At 42.6% G+C, this 21716-nt stretch overlaps 1 protein-coding gene across 4 annotated transcripts in view; it reads right to left on the bottom strand.

Annotated features, from left to right (window-relative positions):
- Positions 1-20887, bottom strand: part of LOC105200019 (E3 ubiquitin-protein ligase TRIM9) — a 108952-nt gene extending 88065 nt beyond the window's left edge. Inside the window, exons 1-2 of one of the 4 annotated variants that reach the window (XM_039448989.1) lie at positions 19167-20887; positions 13924-14199 (exon numbers count right to left, since the gene is read on the bottom strand). In XM_039448989.1, coding sequence (XP_039304923.1) covers positions 13924-14199; positions 19167-19655 — 765 coding nt within the window. In that variant the 5' untranslated portion in view covers positions 19656-20887. The remainder of the gene's footprint in view (positions 1-13923; positions 14200-19166) is intronic. The other 3 variants (XM_026132596.2, XM_011167383.3, XM_026132597.2) reach the window with 3 other exon arrangements.
- Between the last annotated feature and the right edge of the window lie 829 nt (positions 20888-21716).

The raw sequence follows: 21716 nt of genomic DNA, 5'->3' as shown, positions 1-21716 counted from the left end.
TAACCCGGCTCGCAAAATATCAAAATGTCTGAATAGCAAATCACCCGTCATTGCGAAATTTTCACGAATATTCCGTATACGCAGACACGCGAATAAAACGGGCATCGAGACGATCGTAAATATTTTAGTAACATATATCGAATCGTATAAAGTGCCCCTTTTGCACTCCCCCCCCCTCCTCCGCCCTCGCCCTCTCCCCCTTCTCCGCTCGCCTCTGTGTAACCGTCGCTCCTTGTCAATATGTCAATAATCCCGTGCCCGTCATGTCGAATAACTTTTAAATATCGTTTTCATTTCCAAATGTCCGGCGCAATTGCCGTTACCGATTCCATGAATACTGCTACGGGCTGTTAACTCGACTGACGCGTTATTAAGAAGCTTTCGGCGGTAAGTTCCGAGGACAGTGCGCCACCGCAATTAAGGTTTTGATTGAAAGATGAGGGCGACGGAGGACCTCGCGGGAGGTAAAGTAACCGCGATTCCGCCGACTTCCATCGGTTCACCAGATATTTCCTATTACTGTCCGAGGTGAGAAGTTCCCGGCAATGGAAACGCAACTTCGCGTTCGGATAAACGTCAAGAAGTTTAATAAGTTCGCGAGGGGAAAGGGATAGAGAGAGAGAGAGAGAGAGAGAGAGAGAGAGAGAGCGCCGAGTCGGCATCGTGACCTAAGAGGTTCGATCGCCGATGCAGTTGTTTACGATCGAACACGCGGAAGCAATTAACGATAGTCCGTGATTTGATTACGAAGTTCTGAGACCCGGTGAGTCTCTCTTTCTCTCTCTGTCGATTCGCGGCGAACTCCCCGTTCCTAGCGCGAGACCAAATGATTCAATTTCAGCGCGCCAGATCCGTCCGGACGTTAATTGAATGATCGAACTTTCCAACGCGTCCGACAGGAATCGAGCGGTGGCTCTTGCAAGCGACAGACCGAAAATAAAATTTCGTCATCATCACGTCGATGGATGAACGTACGTCTCTCTAACGTACACGTCACGAGAGTCATTTGCAGGCGAACATGGCGCAACCGGCGCGGCGGCGGCGGCGCGGCGGTACAGCAAGATCGTAATAACGGCGGCAAGAGTGGCGTAATTTATGAATTTTTAATAGAGAGCTTAAAAACCGCGGACTCCTTTGCGCGCGAGAAATGAGATGCTACACGGGCTTGTCAATGGACGAATCTAAATGCGCGCCTTTGTGCGCCACGAACTTTTCTGAGATGTACTTAGTATGTGCGTCAGAATGTACGATTTAAATGCGCTCTCATGCATTTTCTTTCACAGGGGCTTTTCTCCTCGGTGCTACATTGTCTGCCTTTTACTTCGAGTAAACGAGCTGCCCAACGAATGAAAATTAAGCGGGTTTCTTTGACAATCCGGTTCTTTGACAAAACGTGTCATAAACTTGTAATATAAAAGTGTAAGACGCAATTTCCCCGTCACTAATAAAATTCGTTGCGACTTGATATTTTCCGAAGAGCCATTTGAAAAATGGCGTATAATTATTACGTATAATTATTTCGATTTCAATTCTCCCCTAATGAGACTTTCCGCCGAATTTATTACCGCTCATTGTGATAGTCGAACGCATTAATACGTCAGATGCTTTTGCATCCCGTTGCAACAGTTTCCGAGAATAACATCACGGTTGCAAATCCCTCGGGCGTCACACGTCCCGCAAGCACCATCCCGCAGCACGAAACGCTAAGCTCTAATAAGAGAGAAGTGTATTTCGAAGCTGCGAATCGTGACAGCTACGTCGAGACGAGGGCCGCGAAAAGGCGGTCTGAAGAGAAATTCGCCCCGGAGTTACTCCTGGCGAATCCGGTAAGACGAAATTTGCGCGCCAGACGTTCACGCAATACGCGCAAAATACCCCGAGTGCCCAGAATCGTGAAGAAAAATTGCATCGACGATGCGTTCCGCGGGAATTTCATTTCAACTACGAACGAACTTGTGAAACTGCAATATTCCGTGTGCAAAGACGACTCTTTCGTTTTGATCCGAAATATAAGCTCATTTGTATTATAGAAACTGTCCTGTTAAAATTAATGCGTACTTGTTCACAGAAAAAATTAATTTCTTCTTAACAACGTTGCAAATTTTTAAACATTATATTTGTTAAATGAGAATAGAATTGAAATTCGGAATCGAATTACTTATCGCAGATGTGATAAGAATTAATGCCAAAGGTGATTAAAAATTTATATTTCTGTCGATACATTTAATTTAATGTTTTTTTTTTTATTACCTGAATACTATTTCTGAGCCAATTGCATTAATTTAATTACACATTATACGACAATTATAAAATTCACGTATTTATTATAAATAAAATATTTACATGTATATTTTATTCTCTTTTAAGAATTTAATTACTAGGGAGAAACGTAGAAAGAGAGATTGAAAGAGAGAGAGAGAGACGGAGTTTGTGCCACATTATATTTCATTAAAGAGACGCGTACGTTGATTAATCCGTTAGAAAAGCATCTACCATGTACGCAGCAGGAGAAAACTTATGATACTCTAGCATTCCGCATTCAACAAACTCTGAATACCGGTGAGCAAGTAATGTCAAGAATGCGACGCAAAATTTCTTAGCGCGCAAACACAAATTTCATACCGACAGTGCAACACCGTCATCTTTTAATTAAGCGCCCACGATTACAACGACCTAAATATATTTAAACTAAAAATGCTTTTAAGCGCTCCTTTAGAAATATTATTTCATTGTTTCTTTTTAATTCACATGATGTATGAAGGTATCCACATTTTTAGTCATTTAAGATCATATTTACAGTCATTACCTGTGACTGGAGATTATCAAACGATATCAGATAAGTTTCATGTCTTCGGTGATTTCGATAATTATATTTTAAGTTCAGACTTTATTTAGCACAGCGACGGAATAATTGAAATGATTTGAAATTCAAGATTAAACGTTGCAAACGAGGCAACATAATTTGTAATTCCTATCCTTTATCATTTTGATTCTCCCTATGAAATAAGAGATTGCGCGAGACATCCTGAAAACTAACCGCCGCCTTGTTGTATATTTACCTAAAAGCTATTCGTAAGAATCACCGTTTAATCCCGCACTAATAACTGTTATTATTTATAGAAAAGGCAAGAAGGGATGCATTCTATGTCCCACGGTACTTGTTCATGCGTTCGCGTCGCGAGTGATAATGCGACGTTATACGGAGCAACACTGCCTATTCAGATCTCGCCGTACGAGCGATAACATCACGCCGACTTCGTGTAAACACAACACAGCGTGCTACAGTACTACGCGACGCGTAACTTCGTGTTGTGTTTACGCGATAGTGAAAAAAAAAAACGTCTCGCGATTAGATCTTCCAGTAAACGTATCGAGGCTATTTATTTATCGAATAAAATACCTCGCGCGCGCGATCTATTCCTTAGAATTCTTTTGAATATTTTGTTCCTTCCTATTGAACTTGAAATCAATAATTATTGGGTTGTTGTCTCATATCGTACGTTTTTCTTTTTAGATATAGCTTAACACGACGTTTCTGCTCAATCGAAAGTCTTTTTTGAAAATCTAACGAAAACAAATAATTAAAAAAATTAAGAAAGAGGAACTTAAAAAAATGAAACTAGCAGAGATATTGAAAGAAGCTGAAACTTTCTTTCCAGTAAGGAAAGATACCCTGCGTATCTACTTAACTCAATTGTGCGCGACAAACGCCATTGAAAGGTTTTTAATACATCGCAAAGTACATTGAAAATCTGGTTGCTGTTAATAATGTCAGAAAATCGGCTCACAACTTGTCAGTGGACTGCGTTGTACACAGAAAAATTGTGTTCGCGATAAAAAAGAAGCTTACCGAAGAAGTATTAAGAAAGTTCGCTGAAGAGCTTGGAAAATTGGCTTTAATATAAGTATCTTAATAAATTTTGTGTAAAAATAAATTCCTCCCCTCCCCCTCCTCTGACCGAAATTCTGGGCACGCCTGTGTACGATGTATAACACATGTTATCACATATTATTACATATGTAATCCTCTGTCAAAAACCGATTAGTAAGCGGCGAAGAACAAAACTAAATCTGTACCGCGAAACTAATTTCATCCAAATTTCTCAATGAAGTTACAGTTTCAGACCCATCGTCAAGAATACCTAATACTCTCAAGATCCATCTATTGAGTCATCTCAACGTCTCGCACATCAGACTGATTTCACTCGAATTTCCCTCGAATTTCCCTCGAATTTCGCAGACACCTGACTACGGGTGAACTTCACTGTTAGTGTGTGAAAACATAAAAAAAAAATGTTTTCTCCTAAAATCCTGAAAATTATAGATAAAATTTTTTTCTGAAGTCGGAATCAATGACAAAATTTAAAGGGTACACTTGATGGATAAATCTCTCGCGCCTTCTCTCTTTTTCTCCTTCTCTCCTTTTCTCTCTCTCTCTCTTTTTGATATACTTGGGCCTCGTCTTCCGGCAAAGTGCAGTCGGATAAACTGCATCGCTGTCCGGTCGAACGTGTCTCCCACGTCCGACCTCGACACTTTGTTCGGCGAGGCGGATTATTCTCGACGGTTCGAACCGCTTCCCTTTCGAAGTGCGTTCGACCGTTTCGGACGACGAGCGCGCACGTGAAAGCCACCACAATTCCCTTCGATAAACAGCAAACGCGCACAAATGTCTATCCCCTCGCTTTCACCCGGCCTCGCGCGCGCCCTTAGTTTTCATCAATCTGAAGGTACTCTCGTCGAAACGTTTGCGGCGCTCGAGAGTGCTATCGCTCGCTATCGTTCGCCAGTGGACAAGATAAAAGGGCAAACAAGGGAAAGAGTGAAGTGCCGGCGAATCCATCTTGCGCGTGTTTCACCGGATAAAACGCCAACTTCGTTAAACGTGAATCTCTTATTACACAGGGAGTGAAAAGTAATTGGCAATAATAATTCGAACTAGAACCATTCAAGTGTAATCGCACAAAAAGGTGAAGAAAAGTAATTGGATTCGACGTTCGAAGAATCATAACACGTTTATCTTCTTCTATCAACCTATGTCCTTTTGCATGAAAAAAAAATTTATATATCTATATAAGAGCGAGTGGTTAAAGGAAAAATTTAAAACGGCGCGAGAGATCGCAGGTTAAAATTAAAATTGCGCGTTCTATGAGGCATCCAGCGTAAAACATGTTACTGCATTTACCCGGTGGTCCACCACTACCGCCTAATTGCATATGCATACGGTTGCACACGCGTAAAGAATTCCAAGAACATTTGTGTAATGCAAAATCCTCCGCAAATAGTCGGGCAAGTACGATGGAAAAGTTCAGCGTGCATGCGAGAGACAGTATACTCGGGTATTCGCGACGACGACGACGACGACGACGACGACGACGACGGTGAGAAGTTAATTTCGTGAAAACGCATTAAACGCGCGACGACGCGGGGCAGATGGTGGCGGAAGGACCAAGGAACGCAATAAAGGCACTCTACTGCGGACGCAACGGAATAAGGAGAACGAAGAAAGCAAGAGAGAAAGAGAGAGACACGCACCGGCAAGAAACGCGCGGCGATATTATCCTTTGCTTCCCCCCGTGTGGCGCTCGAGTACACGCGCGCCAAGAGATCCGATCCTCTCTTGCTTCCTTTTCACGTATATATGTATGTATATATATATATATATATATATATATATATTAGCCGCAAAAAATTGTCACTGACCTGTCCTATCATCAGGATTCCGCGGTTCGCGGTATCACGCCCGACCGCACGATATCCGCGTGTGTGCGTTCGCCGTGCGTATACGCGTGCGAATATCCGATCGCGATGCTGGCACCGTAAGTAACGCGTTTACGCGTCCTCCTCGATCTTCCCGGCATTCGATATTGCAACTTTAAAGATTGTAACGGTGCCGCAGACCGCTATTTCGACCCGAAATATCAGTTTCGCCCGCGGAGGAGCGCCGGATAAAGTTAGCTGGAACGTTTTCGTTTAGTTTAGATGCGACACGCGTTTTGATGCGAAAAACGAAATGCTGATTTTGACTTTCTTTCAAAATGACACGAATATTTTGCGAAATATTGATTTAAAATATTGCTGTTTTTATGGCTCTAGAATGTAAAAGCATTGTTTTTCTTCACCGTGTAGAGTAATAATAGAACCTACGCATGATGTTCTATTTTATATGTGATATTCTAATTTTAATGCTTAACTCTCCCCTATTAATGACGTAAGTTTCTGAAAAGACTTCGGTCTAAAATTATCAAAGATCGATTACATGTGACACCTTTGCATTAATACACCTATATCGAAAAGATTCCAATCTTGCCCAATTAATATAATACTAAAACGCCCTTATACAGTCGTAGTAATGTTAGAAAATATTTTTCATATTAAATAACAATTTTCGAAATTGTAATCTTTAAAATGATCAATTCAATTACATATGCTTTTATAAAGTAAACAAAAAATAACATTTCTACTTTTCTTGCTATGGAAATTCAGCAATGTATTGTATCATCAGCTAAATGGCAAACGAGTAACAAGATAGCGATCGTGCGTAGATTGCATAGCCAATGTCGTTACAGTCAATAAAAGAGAGAGAGAAAGAGGTCATTACTCCACGGCTTCCCCCGCATCTTTAAGGCCGGCCACCGTATGCAATACACTCTAGAGAGTGTACCGCGTGTCTGTATTTAAGTACGCGTTGCAAACGATCTGCCTCTGGGGTATGCGCGAGAAAGACTCGAGTTCTCGCGGCAAAAAGAAGAGGAGCTAGCCTTCCGCGAACGGTGGGTGGAGGGAGGACACGGGAGAGCGAGAGAAAGGAGGACGCGAGAGGGAGGGAGGAGGGCGAAGGATCGGAGAAGGAAAGAAAGGGAGAAAAGAAAATACCGAGAGTTGGTATGTTGTGGCTGTCTCTCTGTACACGTGGATGTGCACGTACACACGGTTAAATACACACTCACACAGCCGAGTACCGGCACCGTGATACGTAATACGTGATATCGGAGAATCACCCAGTCCTGGGCCGGTTTGTGCCTCACCGCCTCTATCTCACCCTCGCCTCCTGCATCGCGGACGCCGTCGTGAACCCGGGGTACCCCGCCTCTCTCTCTCGCGCGCGCGTTTCTTCCTTTCTTTTCGCCCGTGTGCCCCACGGCACTTTGAACCTTTCCTACGCCACACGATATCATGGGCCACGCCGTGGCACACTAGCAATCGAGCGTGTACCACCTTCGGATTCCCTCTGTACAGATGGTGCCCCTTCCTCCCCCGTCCCGTCGCGTTTCTCCGTTCCTCAGGCGCATCGCGTCGCGTCGACTCTTAAGGCCCGTTTAGACCTAACGATTTCCGAAGGTCATCGTAAAAGAGCAACCAGCGGGTAGAATGCAAACATCTGCATATGCAATCTTGCGTTTTGTCTGGGACGTAGTAATAGTTACATATATTATCTGAATATGTACATACGTACGCTGTACAAAAATTTTATTTCAGTTAAATATTTTTATCTCCGAAGATTTTTATATTAGAGTCCATTCGTTGAATAGAATACGTGCTCTCGTATCGACACCGAACAAAATCTAAAACAAAACACCTTTGTGCTATGAGGCCATTTGATTATCTGTCGGCTTTGTATCAAGCTCTGATAATACGGAAAATGAATACTTTTAATCGAGATATCAATCACATTTTGCGCATTTTTCGCAACACGGATTTCATAACTTTATTTCAATAAAATACGAGATTCATCCAAGTGAAAAGGATTGAAAATCAAATATAATTCCGCATCGTTATAGCCCCACCCCGATATTGAATTCTGCAAGATAATTAAAACTGGCGTTCAGCTCCCTTTATATGAAAGCCGTCCACTTAACGAGCGAAATTTCAAAAGGTAAATGCGGCGCGGCTTTCCCTATGTTATGGAAATGATCATGCTGATCTTACACACACACACACAGGCTCAACTGTCCCTTTCTGAAGAGGAATCTCTTTTTCAAAAAGGCTGGTCGCGGAACCTCTAAAGATCGTTTTGTTTAAATGGGCCTTTATCCCGTTCTTGCGCTCGCTCATATTCGCTTACTTCGTTCGCTCTACTTGCCCGCTCTCGCAAGGCGCTCACTCTCATCTCTTTGCTCGCTCTCTCAACCTCCTTTACTCCCGCGCTACCTCGTCCAACTTTTCCGCCGCCTTAAGGGGCCACGGTACGCGGATACGCTCTTTGTGACACGCGAATCGAGGCGTGGCTGTTTAAGGCAGGCAAGCAAGCAAGCAAGCGAGCGAGCGAGCAAGGCAGGCAGGGCAGACGCGACTCCATCGGGGCGCGGCGGCGTTTCCCCCTCGGCCAGGAAATTGCGAACGTCGCGGCGCGCTTACCGTACCTTGATTTTTCGACAGCGATTTTCCCCTTTTCCGTCGGCTTCCGGCGTCTCTTTTACCTGCCTGCCCTCCCGCCACGTTGAAGAAAGAGCAGGCAGATTTCAGTCGCCTCGAGGACGCTCCGCGACGGTGACACCACGCAAGAAGACTGGATGAGATCTCGCGCGAGAGCCTCCGACTTCTTTTATCGCTCGACAAGCGCCGCAACGGCGGCGTGAAGAAAAGAAACTCGAAAATTTAAGGGCGTGAAATACGCACCTCGAAGATGGAAACGGCAACTCGATTCGCTCAGAAGCAAAAGGCACGCTAAATTTAATAAAGATCATAACTTTGTGGAATTTAATGTAATTTCTTTGCAATTCGAAAGAACGCGAGATCATCTTTTATTTTGTATCGTACAGGTTTCTTTTTATATACTGCAAATAATAGTCGCGTATAAACGTTATATTTATTTCCTCGCTGTTACGTAACAATTTCCGCTTTGCTTGTGATAATTCTCACCGAACATACTATATACCGCGACAACTTTCAGACTTAAAGACCACCAAAGGCTGCGTGATGATGGCTGCAGGATGGCGGGATGTACCCTTCGCAAACAATCGATTCCACGCGAGCAAACTTGACACAGAGGATCAGGGTCAACCCTTGTCTATTTGTCGCTAACAACTAAGTAATCGAATCTTGTAATACATTGCCGTAGACTTAGACCATTAGGTACACAGCGATATGCATATTTATGCATATTTACGTAAGTCCATGCAAAATTCATGAAGCTTGCAAATGTGATATTCGACTGAAAGCACGCGCGCGCAGCTTCACTTCTCTTTCTCCAAGTTTTCCGACGAATTGCAAAACAAGAGCGGTTCTCTGCACTTTATAAAAGACGAATTATCTCAAGAAAATATCCTTTAACCTTTCTGATATACGTATATTCTCTTAAGGGGATCCTAAGCCGTCGTGTTTTACTGACAGAATACGATTTTTTCCCAGCACACTATTTTTCTAATTGCCTTTACTATTGCAGATTTAAAAGTCCTTTTCTACATTTAATATATAGACACTAATGTAGTTAGAACTCATCGATTCTATATCGGAAAAGAAAAAAAGATTAAAAAAATTTAGATTTAAATCTATTTTACCTATTCTAACAGGGCGTTAGAATAGGTAACACAGCTGTCGATGTGTGCTAATTTTGCTTCGTAGAAAAATTTTGCAATGTATTTGTATAAAATAAAAAAGATTCAGAATGCGAGTTAAACGAAGATACAAGGTTGAATTCTTAAAATTGTGTTTGAACACCTAATATGAAAGATAAGCTTGAAAATTTGTGCATGCACATATGTGCAATATTGATGTAGTATATGACGTATTGATGTTCGTAATCGTAAATCGTACGTGTGTAAGTTGTTGTTCAATCGGTAAAACTTACTTTAGCATTCCCTTAAAGAGAATTATATGTGATTTTGTTTCTTAAATTAGATAAATTTTAATCTTTATGAAAAATAATTTATTGTCTTCAGCCAAAGCTGTTTAGTTGGGGCGTTTCTTTAACAGCAACCAACCAATTGAAATATTTTGTTTTATATAACAAAAAATTTGGTTGTTTGTGCAAAGTTTGTGTAAATAAAAAAAAAATATTTGTTTATACTAACTAGTTTTGTTCACACATTTCCGAACTATATAAACAAACTATTCAATCAGTACAAATATTTTTTTTAATTGCATATATTTCGCAGAAGTACTTAACTTAATTTTTTGTTACATGAAAAATAACTGATTGCTGTTAGAAATGTCTCAACAGCTCTTGCTGAAGGCATTACATCTTTGTCCGAGTGTTCTTCTAACTTCTGCATGTCTTAATTTTTCCAATACTATTATTATTGATGCATTTATAATATTTATAAAAGCAAAAATTTGTAATATCCCCAAGAAATTTAATAAAGACGCCGTTCGCAGATCTTAAATGCTCAGAAAATTAAAGGGAATAGAGAGCGACATTCCAGAGTTTCGCGTCAGCAGCCTATTGAAACGTGGTCTTTTATCGATTAAATAGATTTATAATCAATTAAGGTTGAGTCCGGTTATCGATTATTATCATGATCATTATTATTATTGCAGTCCTTCGCGGCCTACTCAGCCATCGCTCAGCCACGTTGTCTTTCGCTTAAAGCCAATCAAGACCATCGACCATAGTTATTAGCGTATCGATTAAGCGCCGGTGTGCAACTTACTCAAGATGCTATTTTATTTCGTTGCGATGGCGAGACAGGCGATAAACGCTACGGCAATTTTCCAACGTCGTCGCGTCGAAATAAGAACGATCGTTATCTGATCGGTAAATAGTTTTTTATACGAATCACGTCCCGAGGAAACGTATTATTACGCGATATACCGTATCTTCAATGTGTTATTACGAAATCGCAAAATTATACAGATTATAAAGTCTCGGTCGTAACGGAGGCTAAGAAGCTTGAGCGCGGAGCGGTAACCGCGGGCGTCGGGAAATAACTCTTTTAACGCGCGCGTGCACGGAAAGAATGCCGGCTGATTAGGCGCAGATTATTTCCTATTATTTGCATCTCAAGTCCCCGACAAGTAGTGCTTACGCACGTTCGCGCAGCGGATCGCATTATCGCGATTGCAGACACGAACATCCGTGCCGCACATGCACGCGGCATTCCCGTGATTAGCCGACGAGCGAGCAGACTAATTACCGAAATATCGGGTGCAACACGCGAGTATTACCTCGTACGTCAACATTAATGTGTAATAATGGCCGGGGCATCGTTGCGCAAACTCCGATACACGTAAGCGTAAAGCACAGCGGCAGCGGCGAGGAGCGAGAGAGGGAGAGAGAAATAGAGAAGACAAAGTGACGGATGATTACGTGTCAAAACGCGACGTAACGTTTCGCGTCGGGGAGCGCGGGATCGCGGCTGACATGATTGCGACCCGCACCCGGTATATAGGCTGCGACCCGCGCGGTATCTTTGCAGCCCCCGCTGATAAACGAGCCTGTTGCAAATTACTTTATCGCGACTGCACTTTCAGCGGGTCTTCCCCTCCCGGGCCCCGTCACCGACCCTCGATAAACGCCCTCGGCGAGATGCATTATTCAGAAGACGCTATTCGGCTAAATTGCGCACCGTTGAAAATGCTTAACGACGTGATTGACAAATAATCGGATTATTCGCAATTACGTAAAACGCGAGCCTGTACCTACTAGACCTGCATGCAGCGCAACGGGATCGGCCGACATTTTCGATCCGCGCTTGAAGAAATAATATAAAGAAGCAAATATCGCGCAATACGCGAGTTGCAGTACGACTGTTTTTTTTTCGTTTTTTTTTTTTTTTTTAATGCGGTATTTATCCGGTAAACGGAATGCATACAAAACGAATGTGTGGATCCCGAGGCGATTCGCCGTTCCCACTGAACCGTCCCTCGCGCCCGTCCGCGTTCGACTCGCCAGAGGCGATTGGCATACGCCACAGCCGGATGTCGGCGATTAGAGCACACGTAACGTACACGGCGATTTTCTTGGCGGCACGAACCCTATCGATCTTAACACCGAGGTCGTCCGTCGGCCGTGCCGTCTCTCGAGATACAATGGGTGGCGAGTGCAAACAAAAGCGAGAGCCCGGCCTAGCCTGTCCGACGGCAATCAATTACGGAATTGCTGGAGTCAGGCGGTTTTGACTGGGCCGTGCGGGCAATTTATCAGATTAATCGCGGAGGAAGTGATTCCCGGCGGATGATGCGACCAACGCGGCGCGAGAGCGAGCGGGCTCCATATGTCAGGAAGTGACCAGGTGTCGGCGTCCAGACCGACCGACCGACCGACCAACCGAACGAACGATCAGCCGACCTAGAGAGCGAAACGGCAGCAACGTGTGTAGCGTACGGAGGAAGGGGTGGCTTGGCACACCCATACGCGATATCGAAACCAGCTGTCGATCGGACGTATGTACCCCGAGTATCGTGTCGCTGCGCGCCGCGCAGTCCGGCGATATACCCGTCCCGTCCCGTCCGTTGCATTTCCAGGGAGGATGCAGACGAGCGCGCGTTCAAAGGCGACATATCGTCGCGAGAGACCGTCGCTCTCTCACCGCCATCCACCGCCGCGCCGTGCGTCGCGCCGGTTACCCAATTTGCGCGGGTGTTATCTCGCGGCGACGACAACCGAGGAATACGATAACGCCTGGTGCATGGCGCTTTGAAGTATGAAAAGTGCGATAGCACCGCGTTAATACGGTGCCGGGGAGTCGTATCTATTGTGGCGTTATGAAATACGTTCTCGATAAAGAGGATGTATTCTTACTAACGATATCGCCGAATGATAACGGCAGAGAGCCGGAGAGAGAGAGAGCGAGAGAGAGAGAGAGGAAGAGAGGGAGAGAGATGGAAGCACGCGAGAGATTATTGTACCTAGCAATATAATTCCATGTGCACAGGTTTGAAAATTTAACGACTTTGACGGGATGATGTCTAATCGCGCAATTAAATTAACGCCTGATTATGACCAATTACGTGATATATTTCACGCGTGTTTAGTTATATACGCTCCAATTTCGGCGCGAGGGATGCGCAAATACGCATGATTGATTAGCGGGAACGGTAATGTATTTTTCATCGTCCCGCTAATGACTCCGCGCATAGAAACGCGAGAGATCCCGCGGCATACAAAATGCGATAGGAACAACGCGGGGAGAGTTCGGCACAAAACTATACGCGTTCCCGAGCGCGTCGAGGTGCGTACCGTACGAGCGGGTAGATTGAAACTCAATTATTGGTCGTGTTAACGGGCTTGGCACCGCATCATCCATTATTTTCGGATTTTGCCCGTGCGGCTAGGCACATAAATTACGCGCCGCGGAGTTCATCATCAAATATACATATATTATCACGCCGCGTATTTCGCCCGGCACACAACATTATTCTTCTCTCGGTATATATACGTATAAAATCTATAGTAATTCCCTTGTTCTCCGCGCAACCGTTCCAACACAATATCCGGCACGTTAAGTATCAAGGTTTTCGATTTCAATACTGTCGTGTGTCGCAAAGCACGATCTGAATTACCTGATCTTTATATCCTATTCTTTATATCGTTTCTTGCGATTTTAGTAATCGTTTTTCTTAACCTTTCGTGATCCAATCTTTTTTTTTTTTTTTTGCTTTTCTAATCTAACTGGTATTTGAACAGTGTTTTTGACAGAATTTTTGGACGCTAAAACAAAAATGGAAAACATTCTGGAACGTTCAACATTTCAGATTACGATCTCACGATGGCTTCCATTATTTTATACGTATCAAAATTTAAAACAGAGTAATTTAGAATTGAAAATTCGCTTGGATCTTCAAATCCCCGATTATTATAGACCACGGAAAATTAATTAATCTTCTTTTAATAATTTTCTTTAATATATTCATATTAAGAAAGAACCACCTTTTAATCTGATTTTTGACGAAACGTATCGCTTTTCGTGTACCAATCGCGCAAAGGAGCTTCACGTGCGTTGAAAATGGCAATGGCGATTAAATGTTCAGCTGCTCACTTACCTTTTGCGCTTTGCAAGCAGCGGCCAACGGCAGAACGTCGTGAGGATGCGCGGCGTGACGATCACGAAGACACAGAGCGCATATCGCGATTTTGCAAAGGGCGCAGTAGAGGGTCACCGCTTCGCCATTGTGATCGTTGCAGATCGGCGTGCCCTCGGGCCGAGATCCCTTGGTCCCATTTGATTGCCAGCTGCCTCTCGGTGGTCCCAGGTTGTGGGCCGCCAATGGGCCCCTCTTCGGATGGCAGGATTCCCTGCAGGCGTCGCAGTATAAAACCTGAAAGAGAATCGTTGAGTTTCGAATTAACGAAATATAGAAAGAAATGTTAAAATACTGGAAAGAACGCGCACGATATTCACTTTTTCAACACACCGACATTCATCGCGTTTAATTGAATGAACCTATGTAGGGAAAAAATGTCGCTGTAAAAAAAAGGAGGGGGACGTATCGAGTTTCTGCAGCAAAACGTTTTCCCTTTGTTACCTTTACCACACTTTTATTGAATATAATAAATACCCAAAGATATATGTAAAATTTTCTCTAAAATTTTCCTTGTTACGCCAAGCATCATCATACGTACGTTCTACGTTCTTTGTCGGATTAGCATGAGCGCAGAGTGAAATTGTCAATAATCATTAACTTCAAGAGTATTTTCTCTTTCTGGAAGCAATTTTTGCGATACCGTTCAACGACATCGAATATTCCTCGTTTGCTCGGTATTTTCTTCTCGGAAATAATATCATTTCGATTATCGATAGCCGAGGTATTGTCGTCGCGCGGAAATGTTGCCGGCAACGAATGAAATTACAAGCGCCATCGATTCTCTCTTTTTTTTTCCGCGTGACGAGAGGAGAGCGACCGGCGCGGCGCGGCGGATGCCAGTGTAAAATCACAGAAAAAATATCCGCCACTTGTCTCGCAACGCGGCGTACCGGAGGGACCGCCACGAGAGGGCCGAAAATGAAATTTAACACTTCGGAGGAAAGCGAGCAAGAGAGGAGGCGAGACGAGGGTGTGCGATTGGCGTACAACGTAGTCACGCAACGAGATATTTCATGCGACGCGCGACGCGACGCGGCACTCCGAAGCGCGGTAACTCGATCTTTTCAAACAGAACGCCGAACAATATAAAATCGGTCTCTTTGTCAGAGTATGAATGCAGCGTGGCGACGATTTGCGCGAATATATCGTGCAAACACGTTGCGCGAGCCGGAATTCACAATTGTCTAGAAAATATCGTTTCCCGTATGCTCAAAATTAAGAAAATTAAAAAAAAATTATATTGTAGAAGAAAGTCGCCAATGCTGGCACTCTTTTATTTTTTTGGAACACGCTAAACAAGCTAAAAATAAAGAAATATAAATACAAATTGGAAACTGTCTTCCATCGTACGTTGTAATAATTAATGTTTTTGCAACGTAATCCAAAAAGAGCGTCTGAGAAACTGGTCTCCAAAAGCTAGCAACCCTAGGCAGTAATGATAGAATTCAGTCATGATCCCGTAATAGAGGAGTTACTATGAAATAAACTGATAAACAAAGTAATAAAAGATGTTTTTATATATTAAAGTTTATAAAAGTAAAAGACTAAAATTGAAACACTTAATTTTTTTATCATCTCGTTGGTGTATGTACGTATATCTGTTAAGTTCAACGCTATTTTTCCTATCATAAGCTATTAAAGAAAATGTGAAAAAATTCATGAAACATCTGTGACATTGCAGTTGAGGATTTCGTAGTTACTGTCTATTGCCAAAGAGGAGGTGTTTCGCTTTATGCTGCACAGCGATTTTACGCTTCAAACCGTATTACGAGGAAGATGTGAAAGAAAAAATATAAACAAGACAGTTTCAGGAAATTACGAATATGTAAAGCGATTTAATATTATCAATAATCTACTCATTATTGTTTCAATTATGGAATTTGCAAGAGAAAATAGTACAAATTTTATTTTTGTTTTTCGTTTAATATATAGAAAAAAGTCATGATAGAACTAAACTGTTTCTCCAATTATTAAGCAAATCATGTTTTTATCAATGGAATTTAGTTTTCGAGAAATACGAGGATGCCGTTTTAGGAGGGGGTACACTGGGAGAAATCGTTTGGTAAGACCAACTAACGTTTGGTTGAATAGTGATCAATTGAATTTTGTAGTTACTGGTACCAAAAACTTCTTGTAATTTGTTGTATGAAAATAATTATTTGATTAAGGCTACAAATTGTTTGATCACAATGACTATATATTTAGTAATTATAACTATAAAACTCATTTGATCACTATTCAACGTTAGTTGATTTTATCAAACATTTCTCTCAGTGTAGGTTAATATTGAAAATTTTTTTTTCTAATAAAAAAATATCCAAAGACTTTTAGATTTTGTAAAAGAAACAGGAAAGATTATCATACGAGAGATATTTAAATGTGATTAAGAATGTATATATATATTACATGTGCAGTTTACGTTCAACAAATCGAAGCAGTCGAAGCAACATTCCATTTTATTGCATTTCGTTGAGGGGAGCTAAAAGCGAGTTAGAAATACCTCCTTTCATAAACAATCGTAATGCTTGAGACACATCTGTTCAACCGTTGAAATTAACAGAGTTTAGGTCCGCTTGCACCAATGTAACTCAACTTGAAACTCGGTTTCAGCTTGCTTTTTATCTTTTTCTAATTCTCAGAACTTAAAAAAAAAGAAGAAAAGATAGAAAATAGTAAGTTTAAACCGAGTTTAAAGTTAAGCTACATCAGTGCAAACGGTCCTTGGTTGCGGGAGTTAAGTGAACAAATTTGTTGCGACTCTCGCGCAAGACGAGTTGTCCCTCGTACTTGATTTCGACTGGCGAAATTTCTGTCTCTGTCAGATACGACACGCCCACGCGGTGCTTGATATTAATATCGATAAAGACAGAGACGCCGGCTCTTGTAACCGAGAACGGCTCTATATAGCGCGCTTATACCGCTAAGAGAAAAGTTATGAAGTGGACTTCTCGGGGAAGAACGAGGGGGAGTTAACGAGCCTCTGGATGAGGAGTGCACACAAGAGAAATAAACACGGCTGATGCCGCGGTCGTTAAGATTGGTAGCCTTGGGAACTTTTCCCGCTGTCGATCTTACGGCGCGGCAGAAGTTTTCGTAGAGAGCGACCGAATCAAAGTATAGAAATAGAAGAAAATATCGAAGAAGGGAAATGGCAAAAGGCAGATATTCGGCAAAAATAACATCGCGTAGTAAAAGTAGCACGCTCCGCGTACATCGCGGCAAGATGAGATACGTTGGATAAACATGATAATTATAGGAAACGCTGATTTCTCGTCCATCTTTTTAATTGCTGTGAATTCATCCTCCTGGTCACATTTTAATTAAAAATACAAATTTTCAAAATTCCAATAATACGTCATGACTTATTTAGACCGCGCGATTCTTGCGGATGTATTTTTAGGCAGAGCCGACGAGTGTCGTCTCAGGGACTTTTTTGTTTCTTTTCTCTTTCCGAGGAGAGGAAAGCTTTCTACAAAGTCAAAAGCGGAAAAATGAAAATAATGAAAAGCTCGCATAGATATTACGCTACGTGATCTTCTGTTTGATCTCCAAAGGTACAGATATTCCTATACACGCGCACATTCGTTGTACTGCAAGTAGAGAAAATTCAAGTAGGAAAAACGCGGAGAGAAACAGAAAAAAGGGCTTCACGGGCAGGAGAAATGAAATTATCGCGTTTCTTTTGTTCATAAATCCATCACATCAAATTATGCATTTATATGAAGCAGACTATTTAATTATTATGCAAGCACTCTTCTTTAATTTACCTCGTAAAACTTCTACGAGTTATCTTTGAGGTATTAACGGAGAATTTGCTACAAGAAAATATTTAGCTCTTTAACTGCAATATATAAAATATCTTCCTCAACATTTCTAGAAAATTTAATAAAAATAATCTACAACTATGACATATCGTCAAATCACCCAATAAGATTATCCTATTAGTCGAAGAAAAATAACGATATCATAATAAACTGGCCTAATACAAAATTGTAATAGAATTTTTACTTAAAACTTTGTTCTGCTATTCGTGCAAAGTTCTCGATTCCGATTAGACATATATAAGCGGCGTCCGCAAACGGTGAAGTAGGTCAATATTAATAATGTGCCAACAGTTTCAATTATTCCCATGTCCTAATTCGATCAGAAATTATCAATTTTACGCGCTCAATATATCTTGCACGAAAGAAACGTTCTATTAAAGTATTTAAAAAATTAATTTAGATGCGGGTTTGGAAATTTATTTTCAGATCAAAATATAATTACAGTCAAATGAAGTATGTATAGAATGTTCAAGTATGATGAGCAAAAAGCTTTGACGTTCTAACAACTAGCTTGTACCTCCTTCATTTGTACCTCCTTCATGATTATTTTGATCTATTTTGGTCTAACAAAATTATTTTCCGATGTGTGTATATATTCAGTTGAATTTTTGGATATCTTTATAAAATGCCATTTATCCGTGTATAGAGTAACTCCGATATTTACTCCGCAGAAAAAAAAAATAGAAGTAGAGCTGTTATATGCCTTTATATTATATTAAATATTGTGCAATTTAGCTTTTTTTTTAATATTGACGAAACCACCGTGAGTTGAATCAATTTGTCAATAAGTAACGCAGCGTATTATAAAATAATGAATTTCTCTCTCTCTTTCTCTCTGTAGGAAGTGTAAATAATTTATTGATTAGTTCAAGATATATATATATATATATATATGTGAGAGAGGCAGCAAAGAATGGAATATACGAAAACACAAGTGTTTTAATTGCTCTTGTATTCGTCGAACTTGATTGTCCCACTCATGAGCGACCATAAAATTTTTTTTTACATAAAGCAAGAATGCAAGGTTCTTCAACAACTTATTTTTCAACTGCAAGAAGATAAGTATTTCGTATTTCTAATTTTATAATAATAGATAATATGAAGTTTTTATCGGTACAATTCGTTTTCCTCAAACCTAGTGAATAGTACTTGATAAATCGAGTTTCGCTAGGTTAGGTCAAGTGCGGCGTACGTATCGGAGTTACCCCAAGTCTCGCGCCTACTTTCGCGTTCATTCGACCCCCGTTTAGTCACGAAGGCGCTAATTCCGGTGGTCAGCGTCTCGGGGGGGGGAAAAATGACCAGCTCGCGGTGTGTCGTTCCAACGGTTCAAAATCCCCGTTTAAATCAGGCGCAATAATCAGGCGTCGCGCTAACCTCGCACTGTTCGCACGCGACGGTCGCGTCGCGCGGCTCCCCCTCGCACATCTGGCACTGCAGCCGTGAGTTCCGCGACTCCTGGTACTTGTCGACGATGTGCTGCATCGCGCGGTACTTGGGCAGATTGTGGGCGCCGCCCTCGTCGAAGTAGACGGTCTTCTGGCAGACCGGGCACGAGAGGCAGAGGGTACCGCCGGACGGCGGGAAGCCGCCGTTCCCCGGGGTGCCGACGTAGCTGCCCGGTCGCGAGCTGGTGGACGTGCTGCTGCAAACCACGCCGGAGTCGGTCTCCGACAGGATCGACAGTTTGTCCGCCTCCTGATCGGAGCCGGGCGCATTGGACGAGTCCGCGGTGGACTCCGGCGGCGAGTCCGGCGGCGCCTGCAGATTTACCGCGCAGGCCAGGCACAACGCGTGCCAGCAGGGTAGCAGCACCGGCTCCACGAACAGCTCCTTGCAGCAGGGACATCGCAGCTCGTCTTCCATCGCGAATGTACCAACGGCGGCGGCGGCGGTGGTGGTGGTGGTGCGTCGTCTGGAGCCGATCGTCCTGGAGTCCGTCGAGAATTCCTCGTGGATCTTCTCGAGCCGCGGCAGCGGCGGCGCCTCGAATCGCCTCGTTCGGGTCTGCAGGATTCCTTCCTGCAGGAATCGCCGGACGACGACACTCACCTTTCACCTTTCACCGAGATCTTGCGCCCTTCGCGATAGAGAGATATTCGAAATTCGTTGGCGCGCTTTCTCGCGTTCGAGAAACGTTCGAGACACTCTTCGAAGACACTGCTTCTACCACCGGAAAGCGTCCCTTCCGAAGGTCAAGCGGTTTTCTCTCCTTTTTTTTTCTTTCTTATAGTCGCAATCCAGTAACAAAGCAGTCTTCTATAGAAATCCCCTTTAAAACGATTGTTACGGAACATAAATCGACGGACCTTTGCCTCGAATCGTACGTGGGAAGAATGAGAAAAGACGCACTTCGCCGAGGCACGCGCCCGAGGAGGTTAGGGCTCGATCTGCGTCGCCGGTTACGCAACCAGAATCGATCACGGCTCAGAGATCGATTCGGTCGCACACGCTTCCTCGTTGTTTCATCGTCAGCGCGTCACGAAATGCCGCGGTCGCGCGCGACGGATCGCGACGGATCGATCCCGCCGAGAAAAGAAAGATCTCCCTCGATCCCTCGCTCAGCGCGGCGTGCTCAGCTTCGACGATGCATCGCGTCTCGCGGCGGAATGCAGCTCGCGGTAACGCGAGCGGAAGATCCTTTTCACGCTTCAGCGAGAACGTGTCACCTGTCGATCGTCGCGCGGGCTCTTCGCATTTTCGAAATAAGCGCCCGCGTCGTACTTTCGCCGAACGCGTTCTTCTTCCCCCCCGCGACGACGCGCGACAATCCCGAGATCACTGACGTCGAGATCACTAACGATCGCCGCCTTGGATACGGGCTACGCGCCGCGCACGTTGATACCTGACGGTTTTGCACACGCGTGCACACGCGCACCCGCGCGCTCTCTGGCTCTCGGAGTTCTCGCGAACACCGCCGAGGAGACCAGCAACGCGCAGCACGCAGCCTGTAAGCCGTCACCGGGTTGACTGACTCCCGGCGCCGAGTCAAAGAACCGTCGCGCACCGCGGCCACGCACGCTCAGGAGCGTGATCGCACGGGGGGGCGAGAGGTGTCGCGCGCGAAGCCAGAGGTTCCCAAACTTGTTTCACCCTTCCGCTACCTTCTTCCCTAACATTACGCGCACCAACCTCCCGTTTAACAGTCTCCCGTTCATTTTGTATAGATCAAAATCGGAGACTTTGCGCGCAGCAGGCCAAATCGTGAAAAATATGTGACGAATTAAAAGAAATAATCTCTTTAATCAATGTTGTTTGATCGGAAGGGAGGAAAACAGAGTTGGGAAAAATCATGTTTTAAACATATTTTAAACACATAATGCCATATTATATAATATTATATTATATATTTAAAAGATATTTAAATCGTTAAAAATATGTATTGAACAAAATCACAATGTTTTTTTTAAAAAGAAAACAATTTTTACCAATCCTAGAAAAAAAGATTGCATTGACAGCATTAGATCCAAGGTTAAGCAGTAACTATATAATTAAAAAAGTCAAAGTTAAATAATACAGTTAAAACTTAACTCAGTTAATTGTCAATGATTTAATTTTTTACTTTAACTAGTTATTTTTGAAACACACTAACTTTTTACCCAAGTTAAAAATTTATCTACGTAAAAGAAAAAAAAATTTTAAGAAAAAATATATTCTCACGTAGAAAGAACAATATTTTGTTATTTCACATAAACTTGATATACAAATAAAATATTAAGTTTGTTTGATGTTCTATATTATAATTGTTTTGAGTAATTTGACATTAAAAATTTAAAAATTTCTAATTTAATATGAATAATACTTTTCAAAATTAACTTTTAATTTAAATTAATCTTAACTTTGAACTCATTAATTTTTTGTTCATGTAACTTTTTAACGTAACTTAATTAATTTTATAACCTATTAACTTTAACTTAATTAAGTTAA

This window comes from Solenopsis invicta, chromosome 5 (genome assembly GCF_016802725.1).
Source record: "Solenopsis invicta isolate M01_SB chromosome 5, UNIL_Sinv_3.0, whole genome shotgun sequence".
Classification (NCBI taxonomy): domain Eukaryota; kingdom Metazoa; phylum Arthropoda; class Insecta; order Hymenoptera; family Formicidae; genus Solenopsis; species Solenopsis invicta.
The sequence above is the reverse complement of the archived record's forward strand: the minus strand, read 5'-3'. Positions and strand labels throughout refer to the sequence as shown.